Source organism: Antechinus flavipes, chromosome 2 (assembly GCF_016432865.1).
Source record: "Antechinus flavipes isolate AdamAnt ecotype Samford, QLD, Australia chromosome 2, AdamAnt_v2, whole genome shotgun sequence".
Classification (NCBI taxonomy): Eukaryota; Metazoa; Chordata; class Mammalia; order Dasyuromorphia; family Dasyuridae; genus Antechinus; species Antechinus flavipes.
The window spans coordinates 235216964-235243793 of record NC_067399.1 but is presented as its reverse complement, the minus strand read 5'-3'; the positions used below and the strand labels follow the sequence as shown (position 1 = coordinate 235243793).

The window sequence follows — 26830 nt, the reverse complement described above, 5'->3', positions numbered from 1 at the left end:
TTTTTTTAATGCAATTACTGTTTGAGTTGAGCTGATGTCCTAGCCAGGGAGTGTTAAGAATGTTTTTGTCTGGCATGGAAAGGATATATTACAACAAGACTTTAGGGTAATCATGCTCAAAGAAAGATCAGTTATTTAAAAATAAATGCAAACTACTGACACTTTTAATAGAGCTTTTTAAGAGGATTTTTATAATCAAAGAGAACAATGTAATTACATTTTCCTAGACAAAGGATTAAAAGTAAAGTAGTATTTCTTCAGGTAACTATTGCTACTTCCTCCTCTTGTACCTGTGAAAAGAAATCAACAGAATTATAGTCATATATTACTTACTGAAAGAGGGACCAGGATCTTAATCACCAAGATGACAGCTTTTACCTGGATTTAGATTTAAAGTTTCCTCCTTTCCTTGAGTGGAGTAATCCCATCTGTTTCCTTTCTTCAAAGGTGGGGCTGTGATCAACATAGCAGTCAAGCAGGAAGTTAACTACTGGACAATTTTCTTTCCCCCACAATTGTTCCCAATAGCCTCCTTCCTCTCCCCCCCCCCCCCAAAAAAAAAATCTTCATGCTCTGATGCAAGAGAGAGAGAACATGTCTTTTGGAGAAAACTCCATACAGGGTAAGCTTCTCTCCTCAGCTTGTCTTTGTAATACATTTACAGGAAAAACTATTTCTCATTTCTAGATAATCAAAGAGGAGACATGAAGTCTAGAGATTAGTCTTGAAGTTCTAAGTTTTTATCTACTTTTGCAAATTATGTCAAATGCCAACTTGCAGACTCTCAAAAAACATGAGCACAATAGTAAATAATGTTAAATTTAGGGTTCTGTATGACTCCTGAACTTTGGCAGCTGTCATTCTATTTTACATTTTCATTAAATACATCATTTTAACTAATGTAGAATATACATATAGATAATGTAAATAATTTTATAGATGATTTAAAATCCTACCCAGCTCGATACTGTTTCAAAGCCTTCTTGCTAGTGTTGGTAAGTTCCTCATCAAACACAGATTTCTTCACCTTCTTTTGCTTCCTGCCTATAAAGGGAAAGATTAAGTTAATACTTTGTACCCAGTACCTTGAGACAAATTTCAATGTATTCTTCATTAAGTTCCCAGGTGTTCTTAGCCCAAATTTATGTAGTGGTATTCTAGTTGGGCATAAGACAATGTTCCTGCCTGATTTATCAAGGATCAAAGGAAGAATGACTTCTATTCCAAAAAATAAATGGCCACTGTAACCTGATCATTTACCCTTTTCACAGGCTGTAGTAATAGACCCAACACTGAAATTACACAATGTTTCCCTACCTGGGGCTGAGGCTGGCTCCTCCTCAGGCATGGCTCGTGCTCTCTTGGCCCTTCGATTCCTCTTAGCCAACCGTTCAGCAAACATCTGTGACTTCAGAATCTCAAATTGAGACCTTTCTTCTGGCTGTTGAGAAGGGTGAAATATGAATAAGGTTCTGGATACCAGTAACCCACCACACTCTCCACACTTCAGACATTCAGACTCCAACTCACTGTCATTTCCCCCTTTTTCTTGGAGTCCTTTATAAACTTCTTTCTCTTTTTCTTCCCCCTCAAAGCCAAGTCAAATTCTTGTAGGGCCTTTGCAACTAAGGAAAGAAAGAAAGAGGACACAAAATTCAAGAACTGTTTTCTAAGCAATGAAATTTCTATATTAAAGTGAGTCAACAATCACAAAGTAAAAAGCTCTGCTTTAAAGAAAGTCCCTGATTATAGATTTTTATTCTCTCTTATTGAGAGAGTGATTATGACTCTTAAAATATATCAGGAGAGCCTGACATGACTCACTTTTTTCCTTCTTCCTCTCCTCTTTGTTCTGAAACCAGGTCCGTTCTGGTTCTTCATTCCCTTTTTCTAGGAGTCGTTTTGCTGTATTTATCTGTGAGAAAGTCAAGCGTGTCTTTCAAGATTGGTGAACTGGTCACAGATAAGGAAATCTGTTTTAGCGCATGCATTATTCTACAAAATACCATCAATGAAGAGAGTCTGAAACCTAAGATGGTTTCTGATCCCATTCAGATATCAAAATTCCTACAGAAGACGAAAATTGAACCAAAAAATTAGGTTCCCTAGCAAAATAAAAGAGCCATTTCCTACTGCTGTTTACCTGAGCTTCTGAGTGCTGCATTTCCTTCTCCTCAGCCTCCAGTCTAAGGACTGCATATACATCTTTTTCCATTTTCTCAATCTTGTCTCGGAATTTTAGGATTACATCTAAGGAGAGTAAGAAAAACTAAAATTGCACACAGTCATATGTTTTATGTGTGTGTATGTATGTATGTGTGTGTGTGTGTGTGTGTGTGTATGTGTGTGTGTATAGTTGTAAAAGCAACAAACAAATCAAGAGATGAAGAGGCTAGAGGTGACCAATCATGATGCTCAGAAATGGCATAAAAGAAATCATTAAGGATATAACTAGAAAAAAAAAAAAGAGCTAGGTCATTCATATAGTAAGAGTAAGGGACAGATGGATAAGCAGGTATTTATAACATTCTAAAAAAACCAAAAGAACCTCTTATGGAAGACAAAGATTTGTACAGGATGAGAAGGCATAGATAGTCTATGATCTATGTCAGTGAAGCATTATACATAATAATAAACTCACAGATCCATACAGATAAACTTAAATGAAGAAGAAAAGACTAAAAAGGATTTAAGAAAAATCCAAACACTTTTTTTGCACCTACAGTCAAATTTCTCAGCTAGGAGAGAGGAAGAACTCCTGATGAAAAGATTTCCAGGGCACTTACCTTGAGGAAGGATCCTGGCCTTCACAGGCGCTTTAGCTGATTTCACTATCTCTTTTAACATTTTACGCTCCTCCTCTCCCACCAGGGACACAGAGCGTCCAGCCCTGCCAGCACGTGCTGTTCGGCCTACACGGTGCACATAATGCTTGATGGTGTTAGGCATTGTAAAGTTGATGACCTGGAAGGAAGAAATTTAGTATAATAGAGGCAAAATCAGTCTAAGGGGGACTGAGAAACAAGAAAAAAAAACATTTCCCAAACTAGGCACAAACGTTCATTCAGGAATGTGGGGAAAAGATTAGTTGTCTTACTGTTTTGACACCTTCGATGTCTAGTCCTCGGGCTGCCACATCTGTGGCCACCAAGATGTCAATCTGTTCATCCTTGAAGCGCCTTGAAATGAAGAACAGAAAGGATCAAAGTGGCCCAACAAATGTTGAAACAGGGAGCACTGACTAGTGGAGAGCACAGTTAGAACATCTTAATTTTTGTTTCTACTTCTGATACTAAGACTTTACATCTTAATGAGAAAGTCTGCATTTCCCCATATGACTTAGGGAGGCTTAAATGAATTTTGTGAAGTTCCTGGGTTCATTTCCAAGACACTCCATATCTTTACCTTAGAGCTTCCAGACGCTGTGTCTGAGAGAGATTCCCATGCAACTCTCCCACCTGCAGCCCCATAAGCCCTAGAAGAATGTGCATACGATGAGCCTGTTTCTTGGTCTGGGTGAAGAGCATCACATGGTCTGTAAAAGTTCGTGTCAAAAGAGCTGAAGGGAAGAGAAAAGTCATGAGCAGAAGACGGTCATCACTATCATCCACCTGCCCAAACCCAAAAAAGCAGGAGGAAAACCTCCTCCACATCTTTCACTTTGGTTCCTCAAGTCTCACCTGACACAATGGCTTCCCGGTCTCCTTCTCGATTAGGTCGGATTCGAATGAATTCCTGCCTAAGGAATGGAGCTACATCTGTGTTGCTATTCACAAAGATCCGGACAGGATTCTTTAGTGAGACTGAGGCCAGATCTTTCACCTGCCAGACATGAAAACAACTCTAGCTCATTTACAAAACAAAGCAGGATCCCCTCAAGACAACCGTTCAGCATGCCAAGCTGCATTTACAAACGTTAGATGAAAGGGAGAGGCTCACCTCATCGGTCATAGTGGCCGAGAAGAGCATGGTCTGGCGGTGGTGCGAGCACAGCTGGATGATTTCCTTCATCTGTTCCTCAAAATATTCATCAAGCATCCTGGGAAAAGAAGACCAGCATGAGACACTCTCCTTCAAACAAAGAGCAAGAGGCCCAAGACATCAGAGGAAAGCTGGGGCAGAGGAAGACCCAAATACAAGATCTCAAATGCGAATATTAACATTCAGACAAGATACAAATAGCAACCACACGATAACTGACTGCTTTCTAACAAGAGGGTTATGACAGGGTATCCTGACATAGTGGCTTTCTTTAGTTTCCTTTACCAGTATTTGGCTAGGGTGGTAAAAAAAACAGTAGCAAGTACAGAGGACAAGACAAAGGATATCATTTAAGAAATATGATTTGTTAGGTTCAAAGGACAAAACAGCCAATAACTTTAATAATATAGTGTTTGACAAACCCAAAGACACCAGTTTCTGGGATAAGAATGCACTATTTGACAAAAATTGCTGGGAAAATTGGAAATCAGTATGGCAGAAACTAGGCATTGACCCACACTTAACACTGTACACCAAGATAAGGTCAAAATGGGTTCATGACCTAGGCATAAAGAATGAAATTATAAATAAATTGGAAGAGCATAGGATAGTTTACCTCGCAGACCTGCGGAAGAGGGAGGACTTTATGACCAAAGAAGAACCAGAGATCACTATTGACCACAACATAGAAAATTTTGATTATATCAAATTGAAAAGTTTTTGTACAAACAAAACAAATGCAAACAAGATTAGAAGGGAAACAATAAACTGGGAAAACATTTTTACAATCAAAGGTTCTGATAAAGGCCTCATTTCCAAAATATATAGAGAATTGACTCTAATCTATAAGAAATCAAACCATTCTCCAATTGATAAATGGTCAAAGAATATGAACAGACAACTCTCAGACGAAGAAATTGAAAATATGCTCCAAATCATTATTAATCAGAGAAATGCAAATTAAGACAACTCTGAGATACCACTACACACCTGTCAGATTGGCTAGAATGACAGGGAAAGATAATGGGGAATGTTGGAGGGGATGTGGGAAAACAGGGACACTGATACATTGTTGGTGGAATTGTGAACACATCCAGCCATTCTGGAGAGCAATTTGGAACTATGCTCAAAAAGTTATCAAACTGTGCATACCCTTTGATCCAGCAGTGTTTCTACTGGGCTTATACCCCAAAGAGATACTAAAGAAAGGAAAGGGACCTGTATGTGCCAAAATGTTTGTGGCAGCCTTGTTTGTAGTGACTAGAAGCTGGAAAATGAAAGGATGTCCGTCAATTGGAGAATGGTTGAGTAAATTGTGGTATATGAACGTTATGGAATATTATTGTTCTGTAAGGAATGACCAGCAGGATGAATACAGAGAGGACTGGCGAGACTTACATGAACTGATACTGAGTGAAATGAGCAGAACCAGGAGATCATTATATACTTCAACAACAATATTGTTTGAGGATGTATTCTGATGGAAGTGGATCTCTTCGATAAAGAGAGCCTTAATTGATCAAAGATGGACAGAAACAGCTACACTCAGAGAAAGAACACTGGGAAATGAAGATAAACTTCTTGCATTTTTGTTTTTCTTCCCGGGTTATTTATACCTTCTGAATTCAATTCTCCCTGTGCAACAAGAAAACTGTTTGGTTCTGCACACATATATTGTATCTAGGATATACTGTAACCCATTCAATATGTAAAGGACTGCTTGCCATCTGGGGGAAGGGGTGGAGGGAGGGAGGGGAAAAATTGGAACAGAATAATGCAAGGGATAATGCTGTAAAAAATTACCCTGGCATGCGTTCTATCAATAAAAAGTTATTAAAATATATATATATATATATATATGATTTGGGGACAGCTAGGTGGTACAATGGATAGAATACCAGCCCTGAAGTCAGGAGGACCTGAGTGCAAATCTGATCGCAGCCACTTAACACTTCCTAGCCATGTGACCCTTGGGCAAGTTACTTAACCCCAACTGCCTCCGCAAAAATTTTTTAAAAAGTTATCTGGAAGGCAATCTGGAAGTAAAGTTGCAAAAGCATACACAATCAATGCCCACAATTGGATAATACAAAAGAATAATACAAAGAAGGATGATAATAATTATAAAAAAGCAATCTTTTCTGTATAAAAATAATCCTTGCTCTGCTATTTTTAATAGCAAGAGACTGGAAACAATATCAGTTTCTAGGCATTGTAAAAAAAAGCCAAACTATGGCATATTAACATAATGGAATATTACATTATATTACAAAAATTCAACAGAATATAAGAAGACTTACACAAAGTGGCACAAAGCGGGAAAGAGAAAAGCAGAGCCAGAAGCAACAAGTCTGTTGGTCTGGGGAGGGGTTTTTTTCGTCAGACCTGAGACTTCACTGATATAAGGAATTGCTGGTACCTCATAAAGGTACTAACAGCAAAAAGTCAGTCTAATATGCACAGGAAGTCAAACAAAAAAGAAATTTTGACACAAATATATACACAGGTACTATTACATTAATAATATATGTATCTGTATTGGACTACCTGCAAGCTAGGGGAGGGGGTGGGGGGAAAGAAGGGAAAAGTTGGAACAGAAGGTTTTGCAAGAGTCAGTGGTGAAAAACTACCATGCATATGTTTTGTCAATAAAAAGCTATAATAATAAAATAATAATAATAATATATCTATCTCCTGCTGTTGATAATTCAAGGTTCAGACACATCTACAATCATTATACCCTCTTATTTTTATTGGGTTTCAAGTTTGTATATTTTTCTTTTTTTAAAAAACCCTAGTTCATTTTTAAAAATATCTATGCTAGTTAACGGAAATGAAAATGTTACAATATTTTATTAAAAGTGGGCACCATATCCTGGAAAATAGGGATAATATGAGCTATGGTTGTTGATGGAGGTTCTTGGATCCCAGTCACCAGAACCCCATACTTTCTACTTACCTGTCAGCTTCATCCAAGATGAGTACTTCAATACTACTCAAATGGAAGGAAGGACAGTTGTGGAGATGGTCAATGAGTCTGCCTGGTGTGGCAATGAGGATATCTGGTCCAGCCCGAAGAGCTGCCTCCTGAGATTTCACATCCAAGCCACCTAAGGAAGAAGAGCCCAATGAAGTCATGACTCTTTAGAATAAACAATATTTTAAAAGCAAAGCAGCTAAGACATTAAATGAGATGCTAGATTAATCAATGTCAGAAGACTTGCTCTCTCATCCTTCATCCATCCCAGTTATCAACTACAATATAATTGATACAAACAACTTATATAGTTGTATATATAGTTATATGTAAATATAACTATAATATATAGTTGTATAAACAACTAAAGTAACACCATCTAGAATAATTAATAAAGTTGGCAACCTTGATAGGATTTGGGTTCTGGAAGTTTAAGAAGTCCAAACCTTGGAAAATGATGCCAAAAGCATTCTTTCCTTAATGGTAGTAGCAAAAGAATAAGAATAAGAGGAAAAAGAAGCTCTTTGGAAGAGAAAGAATGACTTTTTTTTTTTGGACTTATATTAAACACTGGACCACATAGCGGTGGATCTTTCATTAACAAATTCTAGAAATAATCTAGAATGTCATTTTAATATGTTTTTAGATTTTAACAGGCAACTTACCCACTGCAAGGCAAGTGGTAACAGTACTGAACTGGGCCAACTGCTTGGTGACAGAGTGTACTTGAATGCCTAATTCTCGAGTGGGAACTAGCACAAGTACACGAGTTATGGGAGCTTGTCGAGGTTTATAGATAAGACGCTCCAAGACAGGAAGGGCAAAAGCAGCTGTTTTACCTGAAAAGAAAGATGATGATGATGGAAAGTAAATAGAAGGTTGAAGAGTGGTATAAACTTACTTAGAGTGTATGTTGGTCTGCATCTGATAATAGGAATGTTTCTTGATAAGGGCAAAGCGTATCAAGTCTTGACATTTCACAATAATAAGAAAAGCAAAGATCTAGATAATACAAAATAACCTAAGAAAATTAATACTTGATCCCCAAATGCAGTTAAAAACCTACTTTCTTTCTGATATATACCCCTTATATTATGGATTCAATGGCCTTCCCAGTTTAGTGCTATTAACCAACTGGCTGGTTGCAATTAAGGGAAAGATTAAAGAGGATAATGAATGAAGTACTACTAATCAAGAACTACAGCATATAAAACTATATAGATTCAAATAAAGCTAGCCCTTGACTCGAAAACTTGATTTGTATGAAAATCTGAATATAACATAATATTGTTATAACAGTAATAATAATTAAAATAGACTGACATTTACATAGTACTTTATAGTTTGTCAATTTACCTACATTATTTCAACTAATCTTCACAACAATCCTATTGAAAATATACTATTACTATCCCCATTTTTAAAATAAGGACATTTAGAGGCAGTTATATTTAAAATAAAACAGCTATATTTGAACAAAAGTAAATGTTTTTAATTTTTTATAAAAATTTTTTGGGGGGTAGTCCTTTCAAAGAGTTGTAACTAGAGATGTGGCTCACATTCAGATGAATATTTTCTCTCTATGTAAGTTTTATACTTAAAATCAATACTGATAGTAACACTAAAACAGCTAATTATAGCTACCAAATGACATGCATCAATCAAATGAGACTTCTAATTTTCTTACTAAGACATCACTCAATCTACATTTTTCTCAATCTCTTACCTGTCCCAGTGGCTGCACAAGCACAGATGTCCTTCCCTAATAGACCCACAGGAATGCAGGCCTTCTGGATAGGGGTAGGTTGCTTGAAACCCATAGCTGTGATAGCCTGAGGAGATACAACTAAGTTAGACAGGAAAATGAATATTCCTATAAACTACAAAAAACAAATACTTATACCCTACCCAAAGCCAACCTTTTTTAGTTATGCTTATAGCACTCAAAACAGCCTTATACCTTCAAGAGAGGTCGAGATAGATTCATGTCCTGGAATGTGAGGTTTTCGTCATACTGAGAAGCATCTTCAAAAAAACCTGTTTCCTACAGAGAAAAAACAGAAGCCAGAAATCAGTAATCAGTAATTTTCATAAGAGTGACAATATATAAGCCAGATAACCCCTTCATGATCAAAAAGTCTCCTAGGACTTGGACAGAGCATCAGGATTTCCCAAAGCCATAATCACCTTCTCTCCTTTCTTCTGTTTCTTCGTTTTCTTCACTTTCAGTGTATCTATAGAAGGAGCACAGTAATGATTATGTGGCATATCTCCTATTTACTGTTATTCCCTGCATACTAAGACCTGGAATAGAATTCAAGGACTTTTTACCCAAACTGAGTCTCAGTTTGTGTTTTCACACAAAGAAAGTATCTTATAAATAAATGCATAAATCAGCTGGAAAAGATTTAATAATAGGAGAAGGAAGATAGCCCCCAGAAAACCATTGGATGCAGAGCAAAAAGCAGAATCCAAAAGAAAACAGCTTAATACAACAAGAAGCATATAAGAGAGAAAGTCCATATGAAATAGGCTTTCTCTTTTCTATTTATTTTACAAGACTGCACAACATAACATTTACCTGCTTTGGTGAGAATTTGTTCATCAGCTGATGAATATTCTGATTCTGATTCTTCATCTTTTGTCTCTTCCTCATGTTCTTCGGACTCATCTTGGTTTTCCTTCTCAGAACCCGCATTTCCTTCCTTCTCATCGTCTGTTTTCCCAGATTTGGCTTCTTTTTCCTAAGGAAATCAAAACTTTATATTCACAAGAAAATCTAGAGTTGGATGAAAATAGATATCTAGGTCAACTGTATTATTAGTTATATATGGGTTCCAAATAATTAATAGTACATATTAGAAACACTCTTTGCCCCAACTTAACACAAAAAAAAACCCATACTAAATCATTAAAGGAAAATTGTGGGATTCTAGATAGAAAACAAAGTTGAGGGTTTAATTGTGAAAAAAATCAGTGCCCTTTTTCTCACCTCATTCTTCCGTTTTTTTCGAACTTTCTCAATCTTGTCATCTAGTGTTGTGGCTGCTCTCTACCAAAAAAAGAAAAGTGAAGTAAAACAGCGTGATATAGAATTGTGATTTACAGAAATACAATTATAAAACATTTGAGAAAAATAATGAAAGATATTTTAAAGAATACTTAATGCTCATTGTTGGGCAGCCTAAGTATTAAAAAAAAAAAAAAGGATGACATAGCATTTATTAAAACAAGATTTATATACATATTGTAATATGATAAGAATTATAGATGAAATGTCAATCAAACTATCAAGGAAGCATTTTATATAGCTAGGAAAAATAATAAAAGTTATTTGAAGAAATAAAAGTCTAGAATTTCAAAGGAAATGAGAAATAACTGAAATTATGAAAAACTGAATTCAGGAGCTTTATAGATAACAATAGGCCAGGGTGAGACATTTCGCTAACCAAGACAACTTAGTTCAGAAGAAGTCATTTATGACACTGGGGTGAGGAATTGGCTAGGAACACACCATGACATGGCAGCAACACAATCTGTGGGTGTTAAAGAAACAGCAGTAAAAGTTCGTATGTAAACATATTAACTTATAACAGAAAGGGGAGATAAGAGAGATAGGGAAAAAATCTGGAACACAAAGTCTTTACAAAAATGAACGTTGAAAACTATTTTTACGTGTATTTGAAAATAGAATACTACTGTAATTTTTAAAAAATAAAAAAATGTAGACAATTTAAAAATATTTGAGTCATCTGCCAAACAAAATCCAGGAACTATATGAACACAATTACAAAACACTTTTCACACAAATAAAGTCCTCTCTAAATAATTAGAAAAAATGACAATTCTACGTAACTTAAATTTACTTATTCAGTAACATGCCAATCAAACTGCTAAAAATTATTTTACAGAGCTAGAAAAAATAATAAAATTCATCTGAGGGGCAGCTAGATGGTGCAGTGCATGGAACACCATCCCTGGAAGTGAAAAAGACCTGAGTTCAAATCCAGCTTCAGACTCTTAACACTTACTAGCTGTGTGACCTTGGGCAAGGCACTTAATCCCAGCTGTCTTGCTCCTCCCCTTTTTCTCCCCTCCCCTTCCCTCCACAAAAAAAAAAAAAAGAAAAGAAAAAAAAAGAAACAGATCAGTAGAATAGATAAGTACACAAGACACAGCAGTCAATGATGATAGTAATTTACTGTTTGATAAATCCATAAACTATAGCTTCTCAAATAAAAATTCACTATTTGGCAAAAACTGCTGAGAAAACTGAAAAAAGTATAGCAAAAACTAGGCATTGACCAATATCTCATATTCTATACCAAGATAAGGTCAAAATGGATATACAATTTAGACATAAAGGGTAATACCATAAGCAAACTAGAAGAATGAGGATAATTCACCTGTCAGATCTATGGAGAAATGAAGAATCTATGACCAAACAGGAGATAGAGAACATCATGAAATGTGAAATAACTTTGATTACATTAAATTAGAAAGTTTTTACATAAAGTCAATGCAACCAAGATTAGAAGTAAATAGAAAGCTGAGAAACAATTTTTCCAGTGTTTTCTGATAAAGCCCTCATATCTAAAATATATAGAGAATTAAGTCAATTATAAGAATAAGTCATTTCCCTAATGACAAATGGTCAAGAATATGAACAGGCAACTTTCAGATGAAAAAAAGTAAAACCATTTATAATCATGAAAAAATTCTCTAAATCACTATTGATTTGAGGAATGCAAATTAAAACAAATCTAAGGTACCAATTACACCTCTCAAATTGGCTAATATAAAAGAAAAGGAAAATGACAAATATTGGAGAGGATACAGGAAAACTGGAACACTAATTATTGTTAGTTTAGTTGTAAACTGATCCAATCATTCTGAAAAGCAATTTGGAACTATGCCATAGGACTATAAAACTGCACAAAACTGGGTACTTTTCCACTATAATTTCTTATAATATAATGTTTATGTTCTTTTTAAGATCATGGGTTTCAAGTAATCCATTAATTCTTAAATTATCATTTCTTGATCTCCTTCGGGCCAGTTTTTTTCCCTCAATGAGGTATTTCACTTAAAAAAATTTTTTTTATTTAAAGTTTTGAGTTCCAAATTCTATCACCCCTCCTGAGATAAAAGGAGTTATAGGTTATACATATACAACCATGTAAAAGATTTCTTTATTAGTCATTTTGTGCACTTTGATGCAGCAATATCTCTATTAGTTCTATATCACAAAGAGATCATAAAAAATGGAAAAGAACCCACATGTACAAAATGTTTATAGCAAGTCTCTTTATGGTGGCAAAGAATTGGAAATTAAGTGGCTATCCGTCAGTTGGGCAATGCTGAACAAGCTGTGGTATATGAATGTAATGGAATATTATTGTCTATAAGAAATTTTGAACAGGGAGATTTCAGAAAAACTTGCAAAGATTTACATGAATTGATGCTGAGTATTTTCACTTTTTCACTTTCATTCTTTTTCTTTTATTCAAGTCTTCTTGTACAAAATGACTAGTACAGAAGTGTTTTACATAATTGTGTATGGAAGAGGGTATGGGATAGAACTTGAAACACAAAACTTTAAATAAAAATTTGTTGTTTTTTTTTGAATATTAAATCTCATTGGGGAAAAAAAAACTGACCTAAAGATCAAGGAGAGGTAATTTAAGAATTATTGGATTACTTGAAACTCACGACCTTAAAAAGAGCATACTTTATTTCTTTTTTTTTTTTTAATTTAAATTTTATTTTATTTAATAATAACTTTGTATTGACAGAATCCATGCCAGGATAATTTTTTTACAACATTATCCCTTGCACTAGCTTATGTTTCGTTTTTTCCCCTCCCTCCTTCCACACCCCCCCCCCAAGATGGCAAGCAGTCCTATATATGTTAAATATGTTGCAGTATATCCTAGATACAATACATATTTGCAGAACCGAACAGTTCTCCCGCTGCACAGGGAGAATTGGATTCAGAAGGTAAAAATAACTCGGGAAGAAAATCAAAAATGCAAATAGTTCACATTCATTTCCCAGTGTTCCTTCTTTGGGTGTAGCTGTTTCTGTCCATCATTTATCCATTGAAACTCAGTTAAGTCTCTTTGTCATAGAAATCCACTTCCATCAGAATACATCCTCATACAATATCGTTGTTGAAGTGTATAATGATCTCCTGGTTCTGCTCATCTCACTTAGCATCAGCCCATGTAGGTCTCTCCAAGCCTCTCTGTATTCATCCTGCTGGTCATTCCTTACAGAGCAATAATATTCCATAACATTCATATACCACAATTTACCCAGCCATTCTCCAATTGATGGGCATCCATTCATTTTCCAGTTTCTAGCCACTACAAATAGGGCTGCTACAAACATTTTGGCACATACAGGTCCCTTTCCCTTTTTTAGTATCTCTTTGGGGTATAAGCCCAATAGAAACACTGCTGGATCAAAGGGTATGCACAGTTTGATAACTTTTTGGGCATAATTCCAGATTGCTCTCCAGAATGGCTGGATTCATTCACAACTCCACCAACAATGCATCAGTGGCCCCGTTTTCCCGCATCCCCTCCAACATTCATTATTTTTTCCTGTCATCTTAGCCAATCTGACAGGTGTGTAGTGATATCTCAGAGTTGTCTTAATTTGCATTTCTCTGATCAATAGTGATTTGGAACACTCTTTCATGTGAGTGGTAATAGTTTCAATTTCTTCATCTGAAAATTGTCTGTTCATATCCTTTGACCATTTATCAATTGGAGAATGGCTTGATTTTTTATAAATTTGAGTCAGTTCTCTATATATTTTGGAAATGAGGCCTTTATCGGAACCTTTAATTGTAAAGATGTTTTCCCAGTTTGTTGCTTCCCTACTAATCTTGTTTGCATTCGTTCTGTTTGTACAAAGGCTTTTTAATTTGATATAATCAAAATTTTCTATTTTGTGATCGGTAATGGTCTCTAGTTCATCTTTGGTCACAAATTTCTTTCTCCTCCACAAGTCTGAGAGATAAACTATCCTATGTTCCTCTAATTTATTTATAATCTCGTTCTTTATGCCTAGGTCATGGACCCATTTTGATCTTATCTTGGTATATGGTGTTAAGTGTGGGTCCTTGCCTAATTTCTGCCATACTAATTTCCAGTTATCCCAGCAGTTTTTATCAAATAATGAATTCTTTTCCCAGAAGTTAGGGGCTTTGGGTTTGTCAAACACTAGATTGCTATAGTTGACTATTCTGTCTTGTGAACCTAACCTTTCCACTGATCCACTAATCTATTTCTTAGCCAATACCAAATGGTTTTGGTGACTGCTGCTTTATAATATAATTTTAGATCAGATACAGCTAGGCCACCTAGATTTGATTTTTTTTTCATCAATTCCCTTGAGATTCTCGACTTTTTATTGTTCCATATGAATTTTGTTGTTATTTTTTTCTAAATCATTAAAATATTTTCTTGGAAGTCTGATTGGTATAGCATTAATAAATAGATTAGTTTAGGGAGTATTGTCATCTTTATTATATTCGCTCGGCCTATCCAAGAGCACTTAATATTTTTCCAATTATTTAAGTCTGACTTTATTTGTGTGAAAACTTTTTTGTAATTTTGCTCAAATAATTCCTGACTTTCCTTTGGTAGGTAGATTCCCAAATATTTTATGCTATCAACAGTTATTTTGAATGGAATTTCTCTTTGTATCTCTTGCTCTTGGATTTTGTTGGTGGTGTATAAGAATGCTGAGGATTTATGGGGATTTATTTTGTATCCTGCTACTTGAGCATACTTTATTTCAAGAAAGTGTAAAGGAAAACTATCCAGAGGTATAGAACCAGAGGGAAAAACTGAAATTCCTTTTTTTTTTTTTTTTTTTTTTTGTGGGTGGAGGGGTGGCAATTGGGATTAAAAGACTTGCTCAGGGTCACACAGCTAATAAATGTTAAATGTCTATGGTCAAATTTGAACTCATGTCTTCCTGACTCCAGAGTTGGTTTTATCATTCTCTGTGTCTTTTTGTTGCTCACAGCACCTTCTAGCTGAAATTTAAAGAATTCACTGACTTCTCATTCCCCCACATTGAAAAGGCAAGCAAATTGAAATAGGTTATATATCGAATCCAACCATTCTGAAGAGCAATCTGGAACTATGCCCAAAAAGTTATCAAACTGTGCATATCCTTTGATCCAGCAATGTTTCTACTGGGCTTTACCCCAAAGAGACACTAAAGAAGGGAAAGGGACCTGTATGTGCCAAAATGTTTGTGGCAGCCCTGTTTGTAGTGGCTAGAAACTGGAAAATGAATGGATGCCCATCAATTGGAAAATGGTTGGGTAAATTGTGGTATATGAATGTTATGGAATATTATTGTTCTGTAAGAAATGACCAGCAGGATGAACACAGAGAGGCCTGGAGAGACTTACATGAACTGATGGTAAGTGAAATGAGCAGAACCAGGAGATCATTATATACCTCAACAACGATACTATATGAGGATATATTCTGATGGAAGTGGATTACTTTGACAAAGAGAAGATCTAACTCAGTTTCAATTGATCAATGATGGACAGAAGCAGTTACACTCAAAGAAAGAACACTGGGAAATGAATGTTAACTGTTTGCATTTTGGTTTTTCTTCCCGGGTTATTTCTCCCTTTTGTATCTAAAATATATTGTGACATATTTAAAATGTATAGGACTGCTTGCCATCTGGGGGAGGGGGTGGAGGGAGGGAGAGGAAAATTCGGAAAAGAAGTGAGTGCAAGGGATAATGTTGTTAAAAACTACCTTGGCATGGGTTCTGTCAATAAAAAGTTATTTTAACAAAAGAAAAGAAAAGAAAAGAAAAGAAAAGAAAAGAAAAGAAAAGAAAAGAAAAGAAAAGAAAAGAAAAGAAAAGAAAAGAAAAGAAAAGAAAAGAAAAGAAAAGAAAAGAAAAGAAAAGAAAAGAAAAGAAAAAGGTTATACACGTGCAGTTATACAAAACATTTTTCCATGTTAGTCATATGGCAAAAGAAAACAAGCCAAGGAGCAGCTAGGGGGCGCAGTGGATAGAGCACCAGCCCTAAAGTCAGGAGAACCAGAATTCAAATTTGGTCTCAGACACTTAATACTTCCTAGCTGTGTGATCCTGGGCAAGTCATTTAACCCCAATTGCCTCAGGGGGAAAAAGAAAAAAGAAAAACAGAGGTCAAAAGAAAAAAAGGATAAAAAAAGTATGTTTCAATCTATATTTGAACTCTATCAGTTCTTTCTCTCAAAATGGACAGCATTTTTCATCATAAATCCTTCAAAATTTTCTTGTCTTATTGTATTGCTGAGTTAAGTTATTCAATTGATTAATAAATACTATTGTTGTTAATGTGTACAATGTTCTCCTGGTTCTGCTCATTTAACTTTGCATGAAACAATTATCACAGAACCACAGTCATAATCATGCCAGATTGAACAACTACCATAATAAATAAGCAGAGAGCTTAATATATATGATATTTCGGGAGGCAAAGGAATGAAGGTTACAGCCAAAAATAAAATATCCAGCAAAAATGAGCATAATTCTTCAAAAAAAAAAAAAACCTCCATGAATATTTAATGTAATGGCAAATTTACAAGTATTGCTGATAAAAATGCCTGAGCTAAACAGAAAAAATGACATTCAAAGACAAGACAAGAGAAACCTTAAAAAAAAAAAGTGAACTGTTTCATTCCTACATGGGGAGAAAATACATAACTCCTTAAAAATGTTATCATTAGGGTAGATAGGTAGGAGTCTACATAAATGGGAACTTGTGACTTGATTATGTTGGGATAATCTAAAAAAAAAAAAAATTAAGAGGCAAGAGAGATACACTAGAAGCAGAGGAAGGGAGAAGAATGGGGAAAATTACCTTACATAAAAGGAAAATTATAGTGGAGAAAATGAAACACTCTTATCTGAACAGATATCTTGAATACAGTTAATGAAGGTAGACTGAGATACATATTTGGAGCAAAATCAGTTTATTAATTGACTCATATAATTTAACAAAACAGTTCAGACTGTCCACCTCAGTAAAGCCAGTTGACTCCAGTTAGGAGTGTACTTTCTTTACATACACACAACAGGGTCAGTATCATGACTGGCTATACTAAAATTTCAATGAAGCTAATCACATTTTCTCTATCAAGTAATGCTAATTGACTTATGGGACCCATCTGCATCTTGTAATCTTTACTTAGAGCTCAAAACTACAAGACCTGTATTTTTCTGGAAAAGATATAATTTCCCTCAAATTCAAAAGGAGAGGCAAATACCAAATTAATATTTTTGGCCCTTAAGGACAATAAACAGAAGTCCTGGAAGTATTCCAGAGGCTATCAGTATGACAGTTAACAACTTTTCCAAATTCCTAATTCCTAATTGTATTTCCTCAATAGTTTTTCTATTTATCCTACTCTCTCTTTCATCCTTTTCATCCTCAAGTATGTTACCTTTGATACCACTTCCCCCAATCTACCCTCCCTTCTCTCTGCACCACTTCATCTCTTCCTTTATCCCCTTTTCCTGGTGTAGAGTAAGATAAACTTCTATTTCTTACTAAATGTGTATGTTACTTCCTCTTTGAGAGAATTCTCATCTGTAAAGTTTATGCACTCTGTCCCCCACTTCTCCCATCTTCCCCTCCTCTGTAAAAGTTCTTTTATACCTTTTATGTCATATAACTTACCCCATTCTATTTCTCCCTTTCCCCTTCTCCCAATACATTTTTTCATACCTTAATTTTATTTTTTAGATAATTATCCTACCATATTCAACTCACACACAAGCTCTCTATATTTACTCTTTCTAATAACCCTAATAATTAAAACTTCTTAGGAGTTATAAGTATCATCTTCCCTTGCAGCAATGATAACAGTTTAACTTTATTGAATCCCTTATGAATTCTCTCCTCTTTACCTTTGTAATGCTTCTTTTGAGTCTTTTTTTTCCTGCGGCAATTGGGTTAAGTGATTTGCCCAGAGTCACACAACCAGGAAGTGTTATGTTTCTGACATCAATTTGAACTCAGGTCCTCCTGACTTCAGGGCTGGTGCTCTATCCATTGTACCACCTAGCTGCCCTTGAGTCTTGTATGTAAGTCAAATTTTTTATTTGATTTTTTTTTTTTAAACAGGAATATCTGAAAGTCTTTATCTGTTTGCCCTTGAAGGATTATACTCAGTTTTGCAGGGTAGATAATTCTTGCTTGAAATCCTACACTCCTTCCAGAATCATATTCCTAGCCCTCTGATTTTTTAACATGGACCCTGATAAATGTTTTACGTTCTTGATTTTGGCTCCACAATACTTGAACTATTTCTTTCTGGCTGCTTGCAATATTTTCTCCTTGACGTGGGAACTCTAAAATTTGTCTATAATGTTTCTTGGAGTTTTTGTTTGGGGATTGCTTTTAGGAGCTAAGTGGTAAATTCTTTAAATTTCTAGTTTACCCTCTGGAGCAGAGCCAAGAGGGTGGAGAAATGGCAGAAAGCTTCCCCCAGCTTCCCTTGGAAAAAAAGCTAAATCGAGACTCTAAACTCTGCAGTGACAAAACCCACAAAAGACGGAATAAAACAATTTTTCAGGTTAAGATAACTTAGGACTTCAGGAAAGGGCTGTCTCACTTGGGTAAAAGGGAAGCACTGCCCAGTGCAGCTGTGCTACAGGAAATCCAGTTGGAGGCTCTGAGTCACAACACAGATCAGTGGATGCATCTCAGGCTTACCTCCATGTGCCAGTGTTCAGCAGACCAGCTGTGAGATCAGTCTGGGCACAGAAGGTAAACTGCAAGCCCCTGAAACCCAGCACAACAGGTCTGCCTAGATCAGTGCAATGGGAAAGTCACCAGCAACACCAGCCCCACTGCAGAAAGCCAATGACAAGGCCTTTATCCTCCTGCAAAAAAAAATAAAGCTTGGAAGAGTCTCCCTTGTGCCCTAGGAGCATAGCTCAGCTTTAAAAAATTAGCAAACATCCAAAAAAAACAAAAAAAAAAGAGTACTGATCATAGAAAGCTACTATGACAACAGGGAAGATCAGAACACAAACTCAGACGAGAACAACATGTCTGCATATGAAGCTTCAAAGGGGAATATGAATTGGTTTCAAGGTCAAAAAGTTTTCCTGGAAGAGCTCAGAAAGAGTTTTAAAAATCAATGAAGAGATTTAGAAGAAAAATTGGGAAAACAAGAGCTATGCAGGAGAAAAAAAAAGTCAGTATCTTGGAAAAGGAAGCACAAAGACTGACTGAAGAGAAAAAAAAGTAATTCCTTAAAATTAAAATTTGGTGAAGTATTTGACCATCTAATTTGAGAATATCAGAGTAGTTTTCCTTGATAATTTCTTGAAATATGATTATCTACATTCCTTTTTGAGCATGGCTTTCAAGTAGTACAATAATTCTTAAATTATCTCTGCTGAACCTATTTTCCAGGTCAGTTGTTTTTTAAATGAGATTTCACATTTTGTTCTGATTTTCTTCCCTTCTTTTGATATTGTATTTTATTGCTCTTTGATGTCACATGTTACCATGAACTTCCACTTGCCAAATTCTAATTTTTAAGAATTTTCTTCATTGAGCTTTTGTATTTTCTTCTCCATTTCTCCAATTCTACTTTTTTTTAATTTACTTCTTTTTTATATGTATATTAACTTTTAAAATACACATTTATTTATAAGTCATATTGAGAGAGAAAAATCAGAACAAAGGGAAAAGTACCTCTGGAAAGAAAAGAAAAAAGAAGTTGTGATACAAGAGCCATGTGCCAGTGGCTACTAGAGATCCAACCCAGACCTGCAGAATGGATCTCCTCATGTGAGAGGATAATACAAGGAGACTGAAAGGCAGTTACATTCTCTGATCTCTATTCTCTTCCTTCTTACTTCCAATTTACTTCATTCAGTCCACAAGGAACATCTACATAAGTAAAGGCTGCTTTGCAACTCCTTCAGATGTTATGATTCACAGTTGTGGAGACTTTCAGAGAACTGACCTGCCCCTTCACCTAGGCATCGTCCTTAACAAGATGTAAACATAGTATGTGCTAATATACATTCAATCTCCAATTCTCTTTCTGAATACAGATGGCATTTTCTATTCAAAATTTATTGGGATTGCCTTAAATCACTAAACCACTGAGAAGAATCAATCTTTCATAGCTGACCATCGCACAATCTTGCTATTACTGTGTACAATGTACTGCTGGTTCGGTTTGTTTTGCTCAGCATCAATTCATGTAAATCTTTTCAGGCTTTTCTAAAATCAGCTTGCTCATCATTTTTTATAGAATATTCCATTACCTTCATATACCACAATTTATCCAGCCACTTCCCAACTGATGAGCATCTACTCATTTTCCACTTCTTAAATTACCACAAAAAGAGCTGCCACAAATGTTTTTGCACATTTGGTTCCTTTTCCCTCCTTTACGATTTCCTAGGAGTACAGACCCCAGTAGAGGCACTGCTGGGTCAAAAGATATACATACAGTTTAATAGCTCTTTGGACATAATTCAAATTAAATGGTTGATCATTTCACAACTCCATCAACAATGCATTAATGTTCAAATTCAACTTTTTAATGCATTCTTCTCCAGCGAATTTTTGAGTATCTTTTTCTGCTTGTCCAATTCTTTTTTTAAGGTATTCTTTTCAGTGAATTTTTATGTCTCTTTTACCATTTGGGCCTTTGGCCTATTTTTAAACTATTATTTTCTTCAGAATTTTTTATGCCTCCTTTACCAAACCACAGACTTTTTGTTTTTAATGCATCACTGTCATTTCTTTTCCCAGTTTTTCCTCTACCTGTCTTATGATTTTTTAAATCCTTTTTGAGCTTTTCCAGGAATTTTTTGAGGGATCTGACACAAATTCACATTTTTCTTTGAAGCTTTGGATGTAGCAGTTTTGATGTTCCCTACTGCCAGATCAACTTTCTATGGGCAGGATTTTGTTGTTGCCATTTGCTGATTTTTCTAGCCTACTTCTTAACTTTTTACCTGACATCAATTTTGAATATACTCTTGGGGGAGGAGGGGAGTAAAGGAGGGTGACACTGTCCCAAAGCTTCAGGTTTCTCATCCTTCTGTTTACAGAACTAGTTCAGGGAAAGAAGGGAGAGTTCTTCCAAAGTGGTGTGGTCTAAAGACAGGCATATGCACTACTCTTCTGTGTTCTGTGTTGGGAGTACACAGGGAACTGGGACCAAGGGCCCCATTTCCCAAGGTCACAAGTTCTGTGTATTAGTGTTCTTCCTCACCCTAGCCCTTTAAACCAGGTCTGTGATGCGAATCCAATCTGGGCAATGCAAATCTTGTACCCAGAGCCAGCAAAGGGATCCTGTCATCTCCTTCTAAACCAGTGCAGAACACTTTCCCCTTTATGATCTGTGGCTAATAGTGCCAGAAGCCACCAGGGCTGCTAATGATGATTCAATCAGCCCCAAGGCCTGCTGCTGTTTGGCTGTGGCACAACCTTTACTCAGCTGCATTCTACTTTCACCCAAAATAGACCTTTCTAGTTGAATTTCTAAGAAGCTGTCTGTCTTAGGTTAGAAAATCATCTCATTCTGTGCTTGATGGAATCTGCCATTCCAAAATTTGTTTTGAGACTTCATTTCACATTGTTTGGAAGGGAACTGGAGAGAGCTCAGGCAAGTCCCTGCTTTGTCTCTACCATTATGGCTCTGCCCCTCTTTCCAAAGTGTGAAAGGGAAAGTTAAATGAGCTACAGAAGGAAATAGACAATAAAACTATACTAGTGAGGGACCTCAATTTACCTCTCTCATAACTAAATAAATCTAACCATAAAAAAGTTATAGAAGAGAAAAAAAATTTAGAAAAGTTAGATGTTAGATCTCTGGGAAAACTGCAAAGCAAGATGGCAGAATTCAGGCCTAAACCAACATCTCCCACTATATTATCAACATGTGATCAAAATACATACATAATTAGTCATAAAAAATGATAGCATATTGGCTAAGATGATAGGAAAAGGTAATGACATTGTTGGAGGGGATGTGGGAAAACTGGGTCACTAATACATTGTTGGTGGAACTGTGAACAGATCCAACCATTCTGGAGACCAGTTTGAAACTATGCTCAAAAAGTTATCAAGCTGTGTGTAAATCTTTGATCCAGCAGTGTTCCTACTGGGCTTATATCCCAAAGAGATATTAAAAGAGGGAAAGGGACCCACATGGGCAAAAATGTTTGTGGCAGCCTTCTTTGTAGTGGCTAGAAACTGAAAACTGAGTAGGTGCCCATCAGTTGGAGAATGGCTAAATAAGTTATAGTATATGAATGAGATGGAATATTATTGTTCTATAAGAAACGACCAGCAGGATGATTCCTTTTTTTTTTTTTTTTTTTTATTAAAAGAACATATGACTGGGTAATTTTTTACATCATTATCCCTTGTACTCACTTCTGTTCTGACTTTTTCCTTCCCTCCCTCCACCCCTCTCCCCTAGATGGCAAGCAATCTTATACATGTTAAATATATTATAGTATATCCTAGATACAATATATGTGTGCAGAACTGAACAGTTCTCTTGTTGCACAGGGAGAACTGGATTCAGAAGGTAAAAATAACCTGGGAAGAAAAACAAAAATGCAAACAGTTTACACTCATTTCTCAGTGTTCTTTCTTTGGGTGTAGCTGCTTCTGTCCATCATTGATCAATCGGAACTGAATTAGATCTTCCCTTTGTCGAAGAAATCCACTTCCATCAGAATACATCCTCATACAGTGTCGTTGTTGAAGTATATAATGATCTCCTGGTTCTGCTCATTTCATTTAGCATCAGTTCATGTAAGTCTCTCCAGGTCTCTCTGTATTCATCCTGCTGCAGGATGACTTCAGAGAGGCCTGGAGAGATTTAAATGAACTGATGCTAAGTGAAGTGAGTAGAACAAAAGAACACTGTACATACAAAAAACAAAATTATGTGATGATCAACTGTAATGGATGTGGTTCTTTTCAACATTAGGGGATTCAGATCAGTTCCACTGGATGTGGTGAAGAAAGTCATCTACACCCAAAGAGAGGACTATAGGAACTGTTCTATGTTCACAACATAGCACTTTCACTCTTTTTGTTGTTTGCTTGAATTTTATTTTCTTTCTCATTTTTTTTCCTTTTTGATCTGATTCTTCTTGTGCTGCAAGATAATTGTATAAATATGTATGCCTATATTGAATTTACATATGTTTTTACCATGTTTAACATATATTGGATTACTTGCCATCTAGAAGAGGGACTGAGGGGGAGGAAGGGAAATTGGAACACAAGCTTTTGCAAGGGTCAATGGTGAAAAATTATCCTTGTGTATATTTTGAAAATAAAAAGCTTCAAATTTAAAAAAAAAGAAGAATATCATAAACAAATTGGAAGAGGATAGAAAAATTTATCCATCAGATCTAGGAATAAAGGGAAAAGTTTAGAACCAAACAAGAGAAAGAGAATCACAGGAGGTAAAACAGATGTTTGATCAAATGAAATTTCAAAAGTTTCTACACAAACAAAACCAAGGCAGTCAAAATTAGAAGGAAAGCAAGAAACTATTTCTCTAATAAAATCTTCAATTCTTAAATATATAAAGGACCAAGCCAAATTTATAAAAAAAAAAAAAAAAAAAAAAAAAAAAGGCCATTCCCTAATTGAAATTGTCAAAGGATATGAAAAAGGTTTTCAAATGAAATCAAAGGTCATGTGAAAAAATGTTCTACGTTACTAATGATCAGAGAAATTATAGCAACTCTTTCTGTTGACAAAAAATTAGAAACTGAGGAAATGTCCATCAAATGGGGAATGGCTGAACAACTTGTAGCTTTGATACAATACTATTATGCTCTAAGAAATGATGAGGGAATGGTTTCCAAAAAATCTAAAAAGACTATTTATATGAACTGTTAAAAAGGAAAGTGAGCAGAACCAGAAAAACATCATACACAGTAATAGCAATATTGTAATGATAATCAATTGAAAGATTTGACTACTCTGATCTGATTTAAACAATGATGCACAAGAATTCCAAAGTGCTCATGATGAAAAATGCTATTTAACCATCAAAGAGAAAATTGATAAATCTGTGAAAATATATTGAAGCATATTATGTTTCACTTTTTTAATCTTGCTTTTTTTGTGGAGTGGAGGGAACTATAAGGTTAAAATGGAAATATGTTTTGCAAGACTTCACATGTCCAATAGGTTTCATATTCCTTGCCTTCTCACTGAGTGCAGGAGTAGCTAGCTGTAAGGAAGGAGACAATTAGGAAGTCAAAAAAAAAAAAGAATGTTAAGGGACAGCTAGGTGGTACAGTGGATAACACATCAGCCTGAGGTCAGCAGGACCTCAGTTCAAATCTGATCTCAGACACTTAATATGTGCTGTGTGACCCTGGGCAACTCACTTAACCCCAATAACCCAGGGGGGAGAAAGGGGGGGAATGTTAAAAATAAATAAATAAATGAAAGGTATAGCTCTGTCAATAAGATAGGAGGATATATTCAAAAATGAATGTAATTTTAACAAAATAAAATTTTTCTTAAATATTGTTTATTATAATAAGCAAAAGATAGTTTCATGACTTAACCAAGAAACATCAAAAATCCAAAATATAAGAAATGTAAAAAGGCAATGGAGTATGGAAGAGAAGCATGAAAAGGCTTACATGAACTGATAAAAAAGTGATGTTAAGCAGTAACAGGAATATACACAATGTCTACAGCAATGTAAATGGAAAGAACAATAGTTTTTAAAAACATTAAAAAAAGAATACAGCAAAATTATAATACTCAAGCTTGGTCTCAAGCTTTTCCCCATGCTTTCTTTGCAGAAGTAGGGAACTTTGAGTCTACAAAATAGTAACAGATTTTTTTGATATACTGGCTAATTTCCCTGAATTTTTTCTTCTTATTTTTCCTTTGTTATTAGAGAGGATTGTTCCCTAAAGAAGGGAGAGGAGAATAAGTGAGAAAGACTTATTAATATAGGTGAGGTAGAACAAAAGCTATCAGTAAAATTTTTTTTAAAAAATTCATAGCATAATTCCAAGTGGAGCTTATGAGTCGACATGAAAAACAAATGTCAAGTTAAGTAACTAATATTTTGGTCTTGGAACCCATTTTCTTGACTCCAAATCAATCAGGACCCTATCTTAAATTTCTTTATTACTACAAAACTCACCTTCTTTTTGAGTTGACTCATAACATCAGCCATGGCCCAGCTTCCATCATATGCTCCCTCTTTTTCAGTAAAAACAAAGTCTGGATTGAAATCAACACTCCGATTCTTCCGCAATGCCTGCTTTTTTCTGCCCAGCAAAATGGGCTCCTGAAGAGAACAACAGGTTAAAGTGGAGCCAGAGTTGGTGCCCAATAGAGTTCACATATAGGAAGGCTGGAGGGCGGAAACAATCTCATTCTTATTTGAAACTTTTACTTTTTTTCTTAAACAAAATTTATGACTTTTTTGAGAATTGAGAAGAAATCCTATGAAGTACATCTTTACTCAGTAAAATCTGAAATAAGCCCTCTGTAATTAAGTTAAAACTGTCTTTCAAGACTTGCTTCAACATTTCTGCCTCACCATTCCTCAAACTTCACTATTTCTATGTCTTGGCTCACAATTTCCCAAGTCTAGAATACCTTCCTACGAATAGTAACTTCATCTGCTGAAATTCTTTTGTGATTTAGTTCTTTCAATAGTGAAAGATCCTGACCTCTTCAGAGTTTTTTTTGGCAAAGATACTGGAGTGATTTGCCATTTCCTTCTCCAGCTCATTTTACAGATGAGGAAACTGAGGCAGATAGGCTTAATTAACTTGCCCAGGGTCACACAGCGAAGAAGCGCCTGAGGATGAATTTGAACTTCAGGTCCAGTGCGCTATATCCGGGGGCCATCTGAAATTCTACTCAGCTTTCTCGACTCAGTTAATAAACTATCTCCTCTAAGACGGATTACTCTTAATGAAAATGCTCTCTTCTTCCTCTGAACCTCCAAAATAATATGTACCTTTATTAGGCACTCACTCTATTTACCAACTTTGTAACAGTTATAATTACAAATCTTATACACACTGATGGAATGAGTATATATTAAGTGACCGCCTCATCAAATATCCTCTTTCCAACTAGGACCACTCCCACCGAAGATAAACTGGGCCCTGTATATTGACGTTTAAGATAAATGTTTGTTCCAAACAATTAACAAGCATTTATCGAGAACCAACTAAATGCCAGAGTCCGAGTCGGCACTGAAAATAGAGAAAAAGGAAACAGTCCCTAAAACCCACTCTTGCTCAACTCCAAACACTTTTTTTTCCCACTTAACTACGTTGCACCCCAGAGAGGCAACCGACAACTCCCACGTACCTCTTCCTCCTCATCTCCGCTGTCCGACTCTGGTTCCAGGGGTCCTTCATCGTCTTCCCCAATAGTTCCAATCAAGTCTAAATCCTGAAGCATGGTGCTTCCACAAACACCTTCCGTAGCGTGCGCGCAGATCCTGCAGCACTTCCGTTTGAGTCACCACTTATTTCCTCCCTTCGGCCACCATCAACTTACGCATACGCGGAAGTGGGGCCTGCCCCGCTGCCTGCGCGGAGAGTAAAGGTGGGGGCGGAGGTAATAAAAGTACTTCCAGGCTTCCAATGCTGCGCAGGCGCCACAGCGGCGTCCAACTCTTCCAACTCCGCGCAGGCGCTACGGCTGCACACGTTTCTGTGCCGGATTCGGCTAGGGAAAGTTGGGGGAGGGGGTAGAGCTGTCTGGAAATAAGTCTTGTTAAATGGGCCGATGCGGTCTCCGGAGAGGGCGAGGGTTTGTGGATTCTTATA

At 36.0% G+C, this 26830-nt stretch overlaps 1 protein-coding gene across 2 annotated transcripts; it reads right to left on the bottom strand.

Moving 5' to 3' along the window:
- Positions 1–162: 162 nt before the first annotated feature.
- Positions 163–26535, bottom strand: DDX27 (DEAD-box helicase 27). 2 transcript variants are annotated; one of them, XM_051976552.1, is made up of 21 exons: positions 26367–26535; positions 25180–25326; positions 9951–10010; positions 9540–9702; positions 9146–9192; positions 8919–9002; positions 8685–8790; positions 7624–7797; positions 6941–7091; positions 3940–4039; positions 3681–3822; positions 3406–3559; positions 3098–3179; positions 2787–2964; positions 2144–2250; positions 1825–1915; positions 1531–1625; positions 1318–1441; positions 957–1044; positions 379–453; positions 163–290 (listed from the first exon to the last, which is right to left on the bottom strand). In XM_051976552.1, the coding sequence occupies exons 1-21, from the start codon at positions 26457–26459 to the stop codon at positions 272–274; spliced, it is 2280 nt and encodes a 759-aa protein (XP_051832512.1). In that variant the 5' UTR covers positions 26460–26535; the 3' UTR covers positions 163–271. The 2 variants fall into 2 exon arrangements, with proteins under 2 accessions (XP_051832512.1, XP_051832513.1); XM_051976553.1 differs by lacking the exons at positions 25180–25326; positions 26367–26535 and adding an exon at positions 18717–18843.
- Between the last annotated feature and the right edge of the window lie 295 nt (positions 26536–26830).